Source organism: Myxocyprinus asiaticus, chromosome 22 (assembly GCF_019703515.2).
Source record: "Myxocyprinus asiaticus isolate MX2 ecotype Aquarium Trade chromosome 22, UBuf_Myxa_2, whole genome shotgun sequence".
Classification (NCBI taxonomy): Eukaryota; Metazoa; Chordata; class Actinopteri; order Cypriniformes; family Catostomidae; genus Myxocyprinus; species Myxocyprinus asiaticus.
In genome coordinates, this window is record NC_059365.1 from 21129882 (window position 1) to 21146612 (window position 16731).

Sequence of the window (16731 nt, forward strand, 5' to 3'; positions counted from 1 at the left end):
ATCCCTCTAAACTCAAAAGGTCCGTGAACGCCCACGAGCCCCCACAAATTTGCCATCGGATTACACAATTTTGCCTCACAAATTTGTGACACAAAAAGAAACAAAAACGGCATCCCGGTTCCCCGGATGGTTGAGTCAATTCACTCGGAGGCCACATAAAAGTATATACCATGATTTACACTATCCGTAAACTTTATAAAAGACATCCTTTGTGTGAGCATGTAGATATTTTGCGGTCATCCATAGTGTCCACTCTCAAACTGGCTGGGAACTTCAATGCAAATGTAATCTTTCGTCAATGCAAAAGTTTCTTTAAGGAAAGTGTTATTCACAAAACAAACTCCAGCTGCTAGGTGGAGCCAATGCAAAAAGAAAAAAGAAACCAAAATGACGCCCAGCTTCCTCAAGAGTAAGTACAGCGAGTCGACCCACTCACATGAGAAACACCCAATGGTTTACTCACCCATTGATTCAATAAAAGACATTGCCTGATTGGGACATGTAAATACTTTGCGACCAAACTTCGTTTTTATTCTCAGTTTGGCCGGAAACATCAGAGCAAATGTGATCTTTCGCCGATGTAAGAGTTTCTTACATTCCTTGAACCGATCGCGTTTCTCTCATCGAACTCGCAAAGTCCGGGAACAAGAAAATATTATGGTTCTTCCAAGAAAGCTTCCCTTTGCTCCTCGCCTGGCGCAACACAAGATCTTTATCGGATGATCTCAGAAATCTGGCCAGAATCGATTGGGGCCTGTCTCCCCCAGCAAATCTGTGAGCTGGGTCTCTGTGAGCTCGCTCGATTTCCAGCTTGTGGCCTGTTATGTCGAGCAGACTCAGGAAAAACTGGTCTAGGAATTTCAACATATCTCTGCCCTCCACATGCTCAGGAATTCCAACAAAAACGTTATTCCTGCAGCTTCTATTCTCAAGATCTTCAAGCTTTTCAAGAAGATGTTCCAAATCAACTTTGGTTGCGGGCGGATTAGCGGTTAATTCCCTCTACGAAGATTCCAGACAATCGATTCATCTCTCAACATCAGTCACTCTTGTAACTAGCTCAGAGAATTTTATTTCCATCGCCGTATTACAGCGAGATCTTCCAAGTCAGCAAGAATCTTCGTCAACATCTTCGACATGTTGGACAACTGACACTGGATCTCCTCTCCCGCCGCGCCATCCAAATCGAGTCCCTGGTCTGTAGGCCTGTCGGGGCTTTCATTCTGAATACGTAAGTATCTTTTAATGTCTCCAGAGCCCGAGGATTTTGACTTCTTTGCCATGTTTTGCATCAAAGAGCAAATGTGTAACTGGGTGTATCTAAATTCACCAGATTATAACATGAAAATAATAAAAAATTTAGCAAAGTGCACAAAGCTCGTCGCTCACACGTCTGCCCCTTGCATGGCATCACGTGACCCCATCAATAAAAAGGTTTTTGAGCAATGTGGGCAGGTGGGCTTCATTACATTTATCTATGATTGGGAAGGTTAATGTTATTAAAATGAATTATATTCCAAAATTCAACTACCTTCTGCAATCTCTCCTTGTAGATGTCCCCCTCTCTTATTTCAAGCAATTTGATAGCATTGCAAAGTCCTTCATTTAAAATGGTAAACCTCCCAGATTACATTTCAATAAGTTACATGGGTCGATTGACAAAGGTGGGCTAGGCCTACCCAAGATTTTGTTTTATTATTATGCATTCGGTCTCAGATATTTGGCTCACTGGTCGCATCCACCTGAGAGAACCCCTACCTGGTTTTGTATTGAACAGGAAGTTCTTGCCCCATTTCGCCATTGCAAAACCTTTCTATTAAACTAACTGGAAAAGTTAAGTTACACCCCGTTATCTCGCATTTGCCCTCGGTATGGACAAAAGTGTCCAGAGTGTTAAATTCGGACATTTATTTAAATGTTGCCTCAAGCATATGGCTGAACCCAAAATTATGTATTAATAAGTCCCCTTTCTCTGGTCAGAGTGGATTGTGAGGAAGGTTATTACGCTCGGTGACCTATATGAGAGTGGAGTGTTGAGATCCTTTGAAAATATGGTTCAACATTTTAGGATTCCCAGATCTCAGTTCTTTAGGTATTTACAGCTGTGCGACCTACTCTGTACTATTTTTGGGAGTAACATACACCCCCTAAAGTGGCAGATACTCTGGGAGTGGTGATTACTGCTTTTGGAAAAGGTCATGAGGCATCAGTGGATTACTCCCTGTTAATTCAGAGTCTGGGGGACGGAGCTTCAACTTCCCTCAAGAGATTATGGGAGAAAGATTTAAACTTGGTATAGGAGGAGGGAGTGTGGGCTAGGATTCTGAAAACGTCAAGTCTACATATAGAGATGCAAGGGTGTGCCTGATGCAATTTAAGGTTTTACATTGATTCTATTGGACCCCCTCTAGATTGTGTAGGCTTGTCTTAAAGACAAACCCACCTGCTGGAGATGTCAATCAGTATATGGGGACACAACCCATGTTTTTTGGTGGTGTGTTAAGATCCAAGAATTTTGGTTGAGGGTTCAGAGCTTTATGTGTGATGTATTGGACACTAAATTTTCATTTTGCCCCAGATTGTGTATCTTAGGCGATGGGGCGTTCATTAATATAGGGGATAGACATATAAAAAGTTGGGTCCTAGATGAAGTTATGATCGGCAGACGGATCATTCTCAGGGGATGGAAGTCAGCTCATTTCAGGAGTGGTGCAAAGAGATGGGCGGGGTAGCGGCATTCGAGGAGGTAATATTTAGAAGGCTGGGAAAATGGGATTTGTTTAACAGGAAGTGGGGAAGATATTTGCCGTTTTTGGAGGGTTCTCGAGGAGGGGTAGTGGAGAGGGATTTGTAGTTTTAAATGTGTATGTGCATTCTTATTGTTTTTTGAAAGTATACTTTTGTATGTTTTTTTTTTTTAATGTTCTAATTATTTATGACCACTGTGGGGGGAGGGGGAATGTTCGGGGGGCTTAATGTATATAATTTGTTTCCGTATGTTATGTTATGTTTATTTCTTTTATGAATGGAATCAATAAAAATAATAATAACAAAAAAACAAAAAAATAGTCAAACTCCCACTTAGATTTCAGGAAATGTTTGATTTGACTTGAACTGGAGATATTTAAGTGCATTTCTATGTTTATATTGTGGAAGGCTTTGATTGGAAAATGTTAATAAAGCATTATATTGCTACATATTGTTTTGTTTTCTTCCTAAGATGAAATTAAACAAATTTTGACAAGAAGTATATATAGTATCAAATTTCAGCACTTTCAAAATATGCGATTAATTGCGATTAACTAAAAAAAAAAAAATGCGATTAATTGCGATTAAATATGGACTGCTATCACTACAATAAACAGATATGAACAGCAATGAATAGTGATAATACAATTTAAGTTCAAACAGAAGACTTTGCAATGGCAAACTGGCAATTTATTGAAAACATAAAAATTCAAATCAGTGACGTGAACAACAATAATCTGATCTTTCCTATGGTGGGTCAAATTTGTCCCAGAACAGTAAGAGTGTCACACTTTTTTTTTGCAACCACTTAGACTCATCAAATCAAGTCCAGTTTTGTGTGTGTGTGTGTTCAGATGGCAAGAGGAAAAGTCACCAAGCCTTGTACTGCTCCGATGAAGGAAATTTTTTTTTTTTTAATTTTAAAATGAAAAGTCAAAAGGGTCAAAAATTACCCGAACAGTAACGGAGGGTTAAAATAACAACACAGCATATACAGTTGTGCAAAAAAGTTTGCATAACATTGGAGAATTGGTAATATATGTACCATTTTTAAAGAAAACATGAGTGAGCAGGCAAAACACATTTCTTTTATTAATGGGATTCATATTCAACTGTAGGTTATAACAGAATGGCACAATCATAAAACAAAACATGGCAACAAAGAAAAAAATGAAATGACCCCTGTTCAAAAGTCTGCATACCCTTAGTTCTTAATACTGTGTATTGCCCCCATAGCATCAATGACAGCGTGCAGTCTTTTGTAATAGTTGTCTATGAGGCCCCAAATTCTTGCAGGTGGTATAGCTGCCCATTCGTCTTGGCAAAATGCCTCCAGGTCATGCAAAGTCTTTGGTTGTCTTGCATGAACCGCACATTTGAGATCTGTACTGACTGGCATTTTCAAGGCTTTTGATATCTTTTTATATCCTTTTCCATCTTTATAAAATTCCATTACCTTGTTATACTGGTCTTTTGACAGTTCTTTTCTGCTCCCCATGGCTCAGTATCTAGCCTGCTCAGTGCATCCACGTGAGAGCTAACAAACTCATTGACTATTTATACACAGACACTAATTGCAATTTAAAAATCCACAGGTGTGGGAAATTAATATTTAATTGCCATTTAAACCTGTGTGTGTCACCTTGTGTGTCTGTAACAAGGCCAAACATTCAAGGGTATGTAAACTTTTGATCAATGATTTAAAAAGGAGCCAAACAACTATGTGATAATAAATGGCTTCATATGATCACTACACTTAAATAAAAGACAGTTTTTTTTTTTTTTTGCATGATCAGTCATATTTTCAAAATCAATGCCAAAATTTCACAATTTCTGGCAGGGTATGCAAACTTTTGAGCACAACTGTAAACACGCTAAGTGGCAAATTCAAAAAATGTAAAAAAATAATAATAAATTTTTTTTTTTTAAACAGTTGCGTATGGTATTTAAAAACCTGTGTCTTAAGGCTAGAGCAAAAGCAGAAAAACCAAAGTACAGTTTTACCTTTATTCACTAACCATCACTCCAGATTAACCAGGTGCTAATTGAAATGATATAGAGCTGTGCAATAATTCTGTGCCAAAAGTCATTCTTTTCAGCACAAGCATGCCTCCTTTCTATGTAAATAGGTTCATTATTGATTGTGTTATTAAAATTACCTATTCACAAAACTCGCTATTTGTCTGTTGCATATAACATGCATAAAGCAGGCAGTAAACTGAAAATTATTTTCTAATTTTATAGATGTTTGTTTACATTTTCTATTGATTACAGAATGGCAGCAGTTATCATCTAATGATGATCAAATGATGGAGAAGAGCATTATAACTGGGCAGATATGCCCAGTTATAATGTCGACGGACATGCTGGCACGTCCTGCTGGATTTTTTCCTCATAACAGTGGAAACAACTTAAAATACTCCGTCATTTTTGGGCATACAGATAAGTGTAAGACATCATTAGAGACTATAAAGGGTCTACTTTTATTTGTGTACACTCACAATAATAACAAAACCTTGTGCTTTTGTAAAATAAAGAAAATAAACAGGGTGCGCTTTCAGCCATCTCTGTCTCCACGAGCATCTTTCTGAAACATGTCACAAAAATGAATTGAAACTCCGCGAATATTTATCACACAAACATGAAACATATGTCTAAAAAAGGCTTAAAATGTCTACTTTTAAATAAAACAATTCAAATTTAAAACAAATATTCTCCTGCAATGTAATCTGTATGAAACAAAGCGATGTACAGTTTCTCCTGGCTCAGCTAATTATCCCTAATGTGATCACAGACACCAGCAGAGCGCGCTATTCATACGGTAATGTGCTGAGGAGATCAATGCAAATGGTAAACGCCCCCAACAGTGCCTTAAAAAACATCAAGTTCATCATCAGATTCATTCACTTTCCTACGCGTTTGGAAGATGGCATGCTACACAGGTGAGGAAGCACCTGGATAGTGATGAAGAGTTCACATTTTCCTCAGAAGAAGAATCTGGAAATGAACATTTGAAGAGCGACTTGATCCAGTCGAGGATACAATTCCAGATAAGTCATTTAGTTTTACTTAATATTAATTGACATACTATTTTATATAAACGTACATATTGTAATAGTTGGACTATTTCCAGACTTGCCAGCCAGGATTCAGAGTATTAAAATTTGAAATATGTCCTAATTAGGCAAGTTTTAGTTACATTTAAATGTTGTTTCGGCTAAAGCAGGTATTTAAATTGTATGCTGAAAATATGATATGTAATATGATATAAAAATAATATGAATGTTTAGATTATATTTTAACTAGTGTTTATGCTGCCTCATTATCATCAACGAAGCTTGTGCTCGCAAATATCTATTCGGGTGTAAATGTGTAAAATGTGCTGTAAATATGCCCATATTAGAAAATCAGCATATTAGAATGATTTCTGAAGGATCATGTGACACTGAAGACTGCAGTAATGATGCTGAAAATTCAGCTTTGATCACAGGAATAAATAACATTTTACAATATATTCAAATAGAAAACAGTTATTTTAAATTGTACAAATATTTCAAAATATCACTGTTTTTGCTGTATTTTGGATCAAATAAATGCAGCCTTGGTGAGCAGAAGAGACTTCTTTTAAAAACATTAAAAAATCTTACAGATCTAAAAACTTTTAAACGGTAGTGTAGGTCTAAAGTTTTTAAGTAAAGTCTTTATGTAAAGAAAATGTATAGTCAGATTACTTCTTTTAACTTAAACTTGATTTTGTGAATAAGCTACAAATAATACATTCAATCATTAAGTCTCCTCACATTCATTCACTCTCAGGGGAGGGGTCTTTGTCTCCTCAGGTGTGAATCACATCAATATTCATGATCATCCACGCCTCCTCGCATAATTCCTTTCTAACACTAAAAGTGTCTTACAAAAGTTAAATGACTATATTGTTTTATATGAATGAGTGATCAGGATGGTTTTCACATAATTTTTGTAGCAAAAACTCTAGGCTACAATATCCAGTTCTCAAAAGTCTTGTGAACAAATGTTTAGTATACACTACCGGTCAAAAGTTTTGAAACACTTGACTGAAATGTTTCTCATGATCTTAAAAATCTTTTGATCTGAAGGCGTATGCTTAAATGTTTGAAATGAGTTTTGTAGACAAAAATATAATTGTGCCACCATTTTAATTTATTTCATTATAAAACTAAAATGTAATTAAAAAAAAAAGTTTTTGAAATTGATGACTTAGACCAAATAATAAAGAAAAGCAGCCAATAAGTGCCCAACATAGATGGGAACTCCTTCAATACTGTTTAAAAAGTATCCCAGGGTGATACCTCAAGAAGTTTGTTGAGAAATGTCAAGAGTACATTTCTGCAAATTCTAGGTAAAGGGTGACTACTTTGAAGATGCTAAAATATAACAGTTTTGAATTATTTTGGATTTTGTTTAGTCACAACATAATTCCCATAGTTCCATTTATGTTATGCCATAGTTTTGATGACTTTACTATTATTCTAAAATGTGAAGAAAAAAAATTAGAATAAAGAATGTTTCAAAACTTTAAAATTGTAGTTTTTTCAAAAACCATGCATAAACGTTATTTTCTCAAAAATACAAACATGTAGTACATACATGTTGTTCACATATTATTGTAGCCCAGTTTGTGCTGAATACAGTGTTATCAGACTTTAGCCATTAATATGTTTTTAAGCAACTGAAAAAAGCACAAATGTCAAGGCATGTCAAAACTTATCTAGGGTCCAAAACACCCTCAGACCCCAGAGGGTTAAAGAGCACTTCAGCAGTAACTTTGTGTGGCACAATTGCGGCATTAACTGATTTGCATAATTCCATAATTTAATCAGCACTAAAAATTAATTAATTAGCTGTGCAAAATTAATGGCTCTATCAGCAGGGACAATTCATTCTTAGTGAATTTTCCCTTAAATCTTTAGGTGCTTTACAAATACAGTGAGAGGTTTTTTCATCAATGATCTGGGTCTTGAAAGACCACCAAGTTGGAACATCACTCTACAGGAGTTTATATAAATCATGCTATGTTTATAAATCTATTTCCAAGCAACACTCATACAGCAATGACACTTACTGCGGCTAGTGATATATTCTGGCATTTTGCCAGGGCTGAGTGGCACTGCCTCTTCGTAGTAATCCTCCGGAGGTGGTGTGTTGGGCAGGGGGGGAGGAGAATCTGTCGTGCTCTGCTCCAAAATAATGCAACAAACACACATGACTTACTTCATCTGTCTGCCCCTTCACATTAATTCACACTTAACATCTGCTTTTCAATGAGTCTTCTCAATAAAACAAAGTTATGTGGCTCAGTTCCACCACTCGGCAAGTTACCCCTATAACAAATGATGTCACTGCTGAGCCAATCAAAACCCAAACCCACCCTGCTACTAAAATCAGCTTAACCAGCATACAATTCCCATGCAGGTCTAGGCTAGTTTATGCTGGTTAGTGCTGGTCTAGCTGGTGGACTAGCATAGCCAGGTGAAGCTAGTTGACCAGCATGGTTTGTCTTATTAAGCTGGTTAAACTAGTTTAAAAGCCTGGTAGGGTCAACAGCACTCCTTGCTGGGGGACCAGCACCCAAAACACAACATGAACTGGTGACCAGCAATGCCCGTTCAGGAGTATTGTGCTAATAATGACACACAAACACAGTGACACACATAATGAAAAATCCTGGTTGCTGGAGGAGTTCGCTCTCTTATTGACAGATCATAGCCCTATTGGGACCCCTGCCAAATATACAGCTGCAGGCAGAACTCCAAAAAGGGGCGGGATCTCCAAACTGCCAGCAAAGACATAGGGAGCACCTAACCTTTTCGTAACCATGTGTGGATGTGACCCCCACCCCGGAGTTGGCACAACCCCCTTTCGGATTAAACCCGCACCCTTCTGAAGCAACATCGCCCTCTTTTGGAGATTCCACCCCATTTAAAGTTCTCCGGCCTGCAGCAATACCTACTTGCCAAGAAGGGCTGATAGTTACATGACCAGGTTAACCTGGAATAGGTTAAAAATAACTGTTTGGCCCTAAATGTACAATGCAGCTGTAAGGAGAAAGAGAGGTTTCACTGCAGTGCGATTAATCTTCCTGCCATACCTCAGTGTCACAGAGCACGCCACCATTTCACACTGATATCAAGGTTAATATTGCACTATTTATTAGTGTTAAGTCTAAGGCATGAAGAATGCTTCAGAGCAGAACAGTATGGGCAATCCTTTGAAAGAAGTTTTCTTACTTGCTTAGAGGGAATGTAGTCTGTGTAGTTTTTCTCTGACTCTTTCTTCTGATCCTCTATTTCAACTTTCAGGTCCCCGAGGTCACAATCTGTATGTGTGAAACACATTTATGAGTCTCAAGTTACAGAGCTCAGAAACAAGTAAATATATCTCATAAATACTTCTCACTTACCAAATGTCTCAAAAAGGGACTCAACAAAGCTGGTTCCATTTCTGTATACTGAGGTGTTCATGTACATATAGTCTTTTCCAGTGACTGCAAAGGGAGAGTGTGTGAAAAGAGAAAACATATGTATATAGGACGATTGCCAAAAAGCTATTTCAGTCTAGGAGAATTAACTATCCAGTGAATTAAGTCAGGATTCATTACAAGGTATACTGTCTTTCCTCATTTGTAAGAGAACCAAGGCTTAATCAAGCCGATGTTTATCCCTTTGGACCCTGTCACTGTCTGGTCCAAGAGCTTTTTCTTGTCTGTTAGTATTGTAATAAGCAAATTTTTCTATTGTTTCTCTGTCTGACTAAAGTTTTCTAAGTTAATCTGCTATATCTGTTCAGTTTCTTGCAGGAAAAACAGGTCATAATCCAAGGTAGTCAAACTGGTTTTTGGAATATGGTATCTGGTGAGACCATAAGGCCCAACAAGCTACGCAAAAATAGTTTACCAGCTCTAACCAGGTTGACCAAGATGCTCTACAAGTCAACCTCTGCACCACCAGCTGGTAGTTCACCTAACCCGGTTTTGACCAGCTAATGACTGTAAATGACCAAATGTATCACCATAGAAACCATGTGAAACAAGCTACTATCAGAAACTGGTTTTAAGTTATATGTATCAGTGCTATTTACCTGAGGGCTGCAGCTGTCTTAGTAGGTTCTTCACGGCTGATTTCTTCTCTTCTGTAGCAGTGCTCAGGGTCTCATGGTCCAACAGCTTCAACAGCACATTCAGCTCTGTCACCAAGAGCTCCATTGCTGAAAGTCAAAGCTCAAGGTTAGAGGTCGATAGAGACAAGACTATACAACTGTCAGATCAATTAGACGGACCATAAGTATCAGTAGAGTGGCTTTTGAAGAGTGTGGCACTGGCTTTGAGATCAACTCTAGTCTTTATCATCAATTATTCTCTCTGACTCTCAAAAGTTTGTAAAGTTAGGATGACTTAATCCCAAAAAAAAAAAAAAAAAAGATTTAGATTCATGCTTTGTAACATTATATTCCACAGAGTGTCTTCAGCATGGACACACATGTCAGTGGACAATATGAGTTATGGGCAGGGGGGATGATGACAGGTCAACACGATTATAAATTGGAACAGGTTTGGAGCTCAGAACTCCACACTGGGACTCATGAGTTCTCATCCAGGACTTTGTGGGATGGAAACCACCCTGCTAGGGAAACTAAAAACCCCCATGAAGAGACAAAGACATACCCTCTGATCTGTGGCAAGATTCCCATCCCACCTAGCTGGCTCACAAAAAGCATCTGAGGAGGGTCCAAGCCAATAAATACATTCATAGCTTGACATCTAAACTCCCTCCCTCTCACATCACTAAGACAAGTTATCACGGTGGGTTAACCTCTTAGCGGTGGGTTAGGTCTCTATCATTTAGATCAGCATTCTCAACTGTGGTTTGTGAGTGAGACCTAAAAATGTGTTGCAGGTCTTTGCTGATATGGTCAGGGATAAAGACTAATACTTATAAGACTTACTAGCCAAATTAGACAGATGCCAATATGGACAAGTTGCGTACATGCCTTTATCCTTGAAAACTGTGTAATTAGTAAAGCTAGCAGAAAACCAAAGGTCTCGATTATGTAGAGAAAAGAACAGTGACACTGCAGTCAACCTGTGTGGAGAGCATTACTCTGAAGGAGGCTGGCTGACACCCCTAGGACATTTCAACAGATAATGCCGCCCACAAACTGCACAGTTCGCACAGTGTTACACACCAACTAAGCCATATTTTCACTTCCAACCCATTACTAATGACCCAAGACTATTAACGCTGAGTCTGTAAGTTTGGGCAAATGCATTGTCAGCAAATTAGTAAAAACATGTAACCAAAAACCAAAAGCATGCCATGAAACAATAAAAGGGATTTGTAAGCAGCCCTTGGGAGTGTGTGCCCAGGCAGAATGCTTGCTTATGTATAGAAGGACTCTTACTGTTTTGTTTGAGGAAAATAATCCTGCCCCAGTGGACATTAGCTCATGATAAACCCTACAACAACACTGAGCACAAGCAGAAGAGTGGAGAGAGAGGGATAGACAGAGTGAGAGAGAGAGAGAAAACAAGTGTGAATAGTGATCATCCATGTCCATCACACAGCTGGACAATCTGGCCTGGACAGAGGGTGAGCTAAGCCAAGATTTCTACCTCAGGGCCTGTGGGCTTACTTAAATTAACAGGTGTGGTAGGTCAAGACTCAAATCAACTTCATTTGCCAGCTACTCGATTAGTAGTGGTCTAAATGATGGAATTCCTTCAGAGCCAAAAAGAGAAAATGCTGAAGTGATGTTGATAAAGCAGCCTATAAGCTTCATCAACATCAGCTAGACTGCTTCAGATGATGTCCATCTAGCCAAACTAGCCAGACCAAATGACTAGTTTGACTAGCCAGAGCACCACTGCAAAAAATAAAATAAAATATATTTCTTAATCAGTATATTTGTCCTGTTTGCTGGTAAACTATCTAAACATACTTAAAATAAGATACAATTCCTTGATTACAGGTTTGGGTATCAATACATTGTTCCCTATTTTAATTGATTCTGATTTACAAACTATCAATTTGATTCGATTCTGATTAATTTGGGTATATTTCAATTACAGTGTCCATTTTGCTTACATTAACAACAAGGCCAAAACTATGCAGTTCAATTGCTATTAATTTAACAGACGTAATAATCGATATAACCAAAACTGAAGTAAACTTGGTAAAAAACTGATCTTGGGATTTTAAGGATCGATATCGGAATCGTTCAAATGAAAATCGCAATTAATCAGAAAATCTTTATTTTTTACCAAGCCCTGCTTGTTTTCTGACAGTACATTTTAAACTTAGTTGTTTTATCTCACTCAGTTGGCAAATACTGTTGTTTTTTCTTGTTTTAATCATAAGCTTCACCAAATTGTAAGATTTATGCTAAATTAGTCATTAATATTTTTTTCTGCAGTAAAATGACTAGGTAAAACCATCTGCTTGTTACCAGTATAAGGTATATTTTTGGAAAATGTACACTAGTTTTAGAATGGTTACACTGGTCAAGTTGGTTTACCAGCAAAAATAACCAGCTTAACCAATGTGTTCCAATGGCAGACCGGAATTGCCCATATAAAACCAGTTAAGACCATCTTGGAATTGAAGCTGGTCTAAACTGTGAAAGATTGACGATATCATGAGGTAACTGACATAAACTCAAAAGTTTCCAAGTTCAGGAAAATATGTGATGGTACAGTCTGATAACATTCCAGAGCATTTCAGCAGCCCCTCTGCTTGTCTTTCTCCATTTTTTAGTGCTACACTCAGTTGTATTTAATCGGCCACCACCCTATTTCACATCCCCATGAGAAAAACTAATGAATGATGTTCTTCCAATCAGAATGTGCTGTGCTCCAAAACATGTCAAAATGTGTCAGCATCACATCTCTCCATTGGGAAGGTGAGGAGTTGAAAAGGCACACAGAAACACAAACTCTCAAGTGCACACTAACACAAAGCATTCAAACCCCCACATGCACAGAAATTATTCATTTGAAATGTGGGTCAGTGTACTGCTGCTCTGACAAAAAAGTCCAGAGTTACAGAATCTTTATTATTGACTAATGTATTGCAAAACATCATACTTCCTCTGAATGATTGTGAATGTGCCCCCTTGCTGCCTCCCATCAGTGTTTTTGAGTATGTTTAAGTGTTGCTCTATTCAGACTTGTTGACACAAGGCCCCTTTCATCACAAAAAGCTTGAGTTTAACTTTACATGTTGCCCTCACCATGACCTCTTCCAGGAGACACGGTGTGGTAGCGACTCAATGGGGCACAATGTCTGAAAGTGCCCTAAATGTGCTCCATGTGCCCACTTGGAAAGTCTGTACAGTAAAACACCAACCCTGTGGAGAATCACCAGCAGTTCCAGTTGAGGAGAGCTGTGCAGTGTGAAGAGGAAGCATAGTAAAATATGTTAGCCATGCATAACTCTTGTGTGAAGTCTATGGTTACAGGGTCCTGTTCGGGAAGTAGGAAATGTAACCGGGACCGTGATCAAATTTTATAATGGACTTACACCTCTTCAACTGGAAAGACTCCAAGAATTATAGCATAGAGTTCGTCAAGCCAGGGAAACACCTGTTAACTAACACGCACATGTCCAGTATAATTATAGTTGAAAGCAATCCCGCTGAAAAGATCAGCTAAGACAAGCAAGCATGAATTTCATGCTGGTCCAGGCTGGTTAATGTTGGTTTGATGCTGGTCTATCTGGTGGACCAACATGGACGAAGCCGAGCTACAATTTTGACTTTGCAAGTCAAATGGGACTTGAACGATTCAGTCAGATTAAAGGGTGTATGTGACATTTCAAAAAGAAAAATTATTGTTTTACCTGTGAAATCGAACTTTTAAAGTGTATGTAAACATACTGAATGACCTAGATCATGTCTAAAAAAGTTATCTGAAATATTGCCATTCAATTCATTTAGGCTACGTCCACACTAATGTGTTTTCACTTGAAAGCACATCTTTTTATCTATGTTTTGGCCTTCTGTCCACACGTTTTTGACAATGAAAACGGAGCTTTTCAAAAACGCTCTCCCAAGTGGATACATTTGAAAATGCCGTCTTCACGCTGTAGTGTGGACAGGGGAAACGGAGATATCTGTAAACAATGACGTATTCATTGTCATATGACGCAATCATGTTATCCAGTCAACCCAAAACAATCAAGATGGCGGCTCATGTTGTAGCGACAGTTTTGTGCCTGCTATTCACTTTGATAGTGTTGCTAAAGATAAATGTTACTTTTAGTACAACCTTCACATTGCACTCCTTCAAAGGAAGTTTACCCAGAACTATTGTCAGGTGATAGAAAACGAGGACAATTGCATTTCAGACCGTACATGGAACAGCAATTTTTGCATGCACAGTAAAGGAATTTAAGAGTTTTCATATGTTTTAGTGTGGATGAGCAACTTTTGGAAAATGCTTGACAGTGGCAGTGTGGACAGAGAATTTTTTGAAAATGAAAACAGTTTTCAAATGTATCCAGAATAATGTGGATGTAGCCTTAGTTCATCAAGCTGAAACAGAAACATTTATCATACAACTGGGCAGCACTTACTTTGTTTTGGTGTATTTCCCATAAAGATCACAAGAGTCAGGTGAAGTTATCTTCTTAATCATAATGAACAGAAAGTCTTTTGAGGGCAGTTAGGCCCAGTTTAAACCAACATCAGTGCAGCAGAGCATATATGATTCCTACAGAGATACGTTCTCACAAGAGATCAAACATATTTGCGTTCCTCTTTATCTTCAGCTGCACCTGTGGAGGGTCACTTCCAAAGCCAAGCACAACATGGGGCTACATGCCCACTCCCCTCCAGAGACTAACACATGTGGTCCTCTCTCATAATACCACATCAAAACAGTGTTGCGGGAACACAGAAACCTACACCAGTGCACAAAGCCGGACACAGTTAACCTGCAGGTTTTCCTGATGGCTGGGGTGTTTGTTGCTTTCTTTTGGCTCAACGCTTGGTGAGTTGTCCTTTCCATCCGTGAGATATTGCAGGCAAATATATTTTTCTTTCTCACTCACTTGAAAGAGCTTCACTGATGGACATACTGTTTTAACATAATCTAAAAGCCATGTTGAGGAATTTGAAGTTGGCGTTGAAAGCTGTGTTTAAAGAGGACAATGGGGCGGTTTCGCAGAACTGCACCAGTGCTTTAGCACTCACCACCTCACACATTTTCTGCAAAGCGAGGAAACATTCCTCACCTCATTAAAAGTGCAGCCAAAGAGCTTTAAACTGCTTACCAGAGATAGTAATGTTTACTCTGTTATGTAAACCATGGCACTCCCCAAGAAAGCACTAAACACCCAGGTGAAATCCTTTTTTATTTTATTTTTTTTAACAAGTCTATTTTGCACAGACAGCCAAAAACAACACCTGTTAAAACTTGTTTGGCTCAAACTTTATGAGTATGGTGCTACTAAATAAATGTATTTCCTAAAGCAACACCACAAAGGCACTAATAAACTTAACAAACAAACAGTCTAGGAACTGGCTAAATACAGCTACAACTGCAAGTGGATTTATTACACTTAATTCAAATCGAGCGACAACATTTGCAACAGAGTAAAACTAATCAATACACTTCACTGTAGCCTGTACGGAAAAAAACGGACAAATGCAAGAACAATCCGATGATACAATTATCTAGTTCCCAGGAGAAAGGATAAACATGCAAGATGCTGAGTAACAAAACACCTACCAGAAACAGCTGCTGAGGAGGCAGCTGGGCCCACCATCTTCTGTCCTGAGACAACTAGAGGTAGAAAGTTATAAAATTGTTCCTCGAAAACAATCTGAACACATCACAACCAGCCAGCAATCCAGAGACAAAGGCACAGCACACAGTGACGGAATCAGCTGATAAACTGACTCAGTGTTGGTGCATTTCCCTCACATTTCTTACTCTCCAATGTTCCTGCCTCAGATTAGAGTGAGGAATAGCAGGGGAATTTATCCTCCCTTTCTGCTCTATTGGTGTATCTCTGGGGGTGGGGTGCTCAGTGATGGCTGTGTGTGTGTAGTGAGGGGAGGCACCCAGTCCTGATCTAATCTGGGGGGATTCTATAGCACCTGGGACAGACCCTGTGTAAATACACACATCCCTCCCCCCATAGGAGGGAAGAACAGAGCTAACCAGTCCTTACCCATGAGTGGGCTTCTATTGCAAACTAGGGATGTGCGAGACTAGTCGACTAAACGGTTCTGATGCTGCTAGTCGACACTGGAATTACTAGTTGGTTAATATTTCCCCCCCATTAATATTTCCCCCCATTAAACTGATCATAATTTTTACCCATTTATTTATTTATTTATTTATTTTGGGATTTCTCCCCTTTTTCTCCCAATTTGGAATGCCCAATTCCCAATGCGCTCTAAGTCCTCGTGGTCGCATAGTGATTCGCTTCAGTCCGGGTGGCGGAGGACGAATCCCAGTTGCCTCCCAGTTGACAGTCAACCCGCGCATCTTATCATGTGGCTTGTTGAGCGCGTTGCCACGAAGACATAGCGCATGTGGAGGCTTCACGCCATCCACCACAGCAACCACGCACAATCCACCACGCGCCCCACCGAGAACAAACCACATTATAGCGACCACAAGGAGGTTACCCCATGTGACTCTACCCTCCCTAGCAACCGGGCCAATTTGGTTGCTTAGGAGACCTGGCTGGAGTCACTCAGCACTCCCTGGGATTCGAACTAGCGAACTAGTGAACTCCAGGGGTGGTAGCCAGCGTATTTTACCACTGAGCTACCCAGGCCCCCCATTTTTACATATTTTAAATATAATTAATAATACAAATATTATTTAAAAAAGAGGATTTCTGGAGCAGATACAGAGTTTAATTTCACCTCAGGCTGCGCGTGCTTCGTCCCTCTCTCACTCGCGGCGCGCGCAGGAAAATGTCCTCTCTCTAGACA

At 39.0% G+C, this 16731-nt stretch overlaps 1 protein-coding gene across 4 annotated transcripts in view; it reads right to left on the minus strand.

The window, feature by feature from the left end:
- Nucleotides 1-16731, minus strand: part of afap1l1a (actin filament associated protein 1-like 1a) — a 59995-nt gene that overhangs the window by 21161 nt on the left and 22103 nt on the right. For 3 of the 4 annotated variants that reach the window (XM_051649811.1, XM_051649810.1, XM_051649812.1), the window contains 4 exons: nt 9865-9990; nt 9188-9271; nt 9015-9103; nt 7850-7961 (listed from right to left, as the gene is read on the minus strand). In XM_051649811.1, the coding sequence (XP_051505771.1) occupies nt 7850-7961; nt 9015-9103; nt 9188-9271; nt 9865-9990 (411 nt within the window). Of the gene's footprint in view, nt 1-7849; nt 7962-9014; nt 9104-9187; nt 9272-9864; nt 9991-15511; nt 15564-16731 lie in introns of those variants that run through there. The other variant, XM_051649813.1, reaches the window with a different exon arrangement.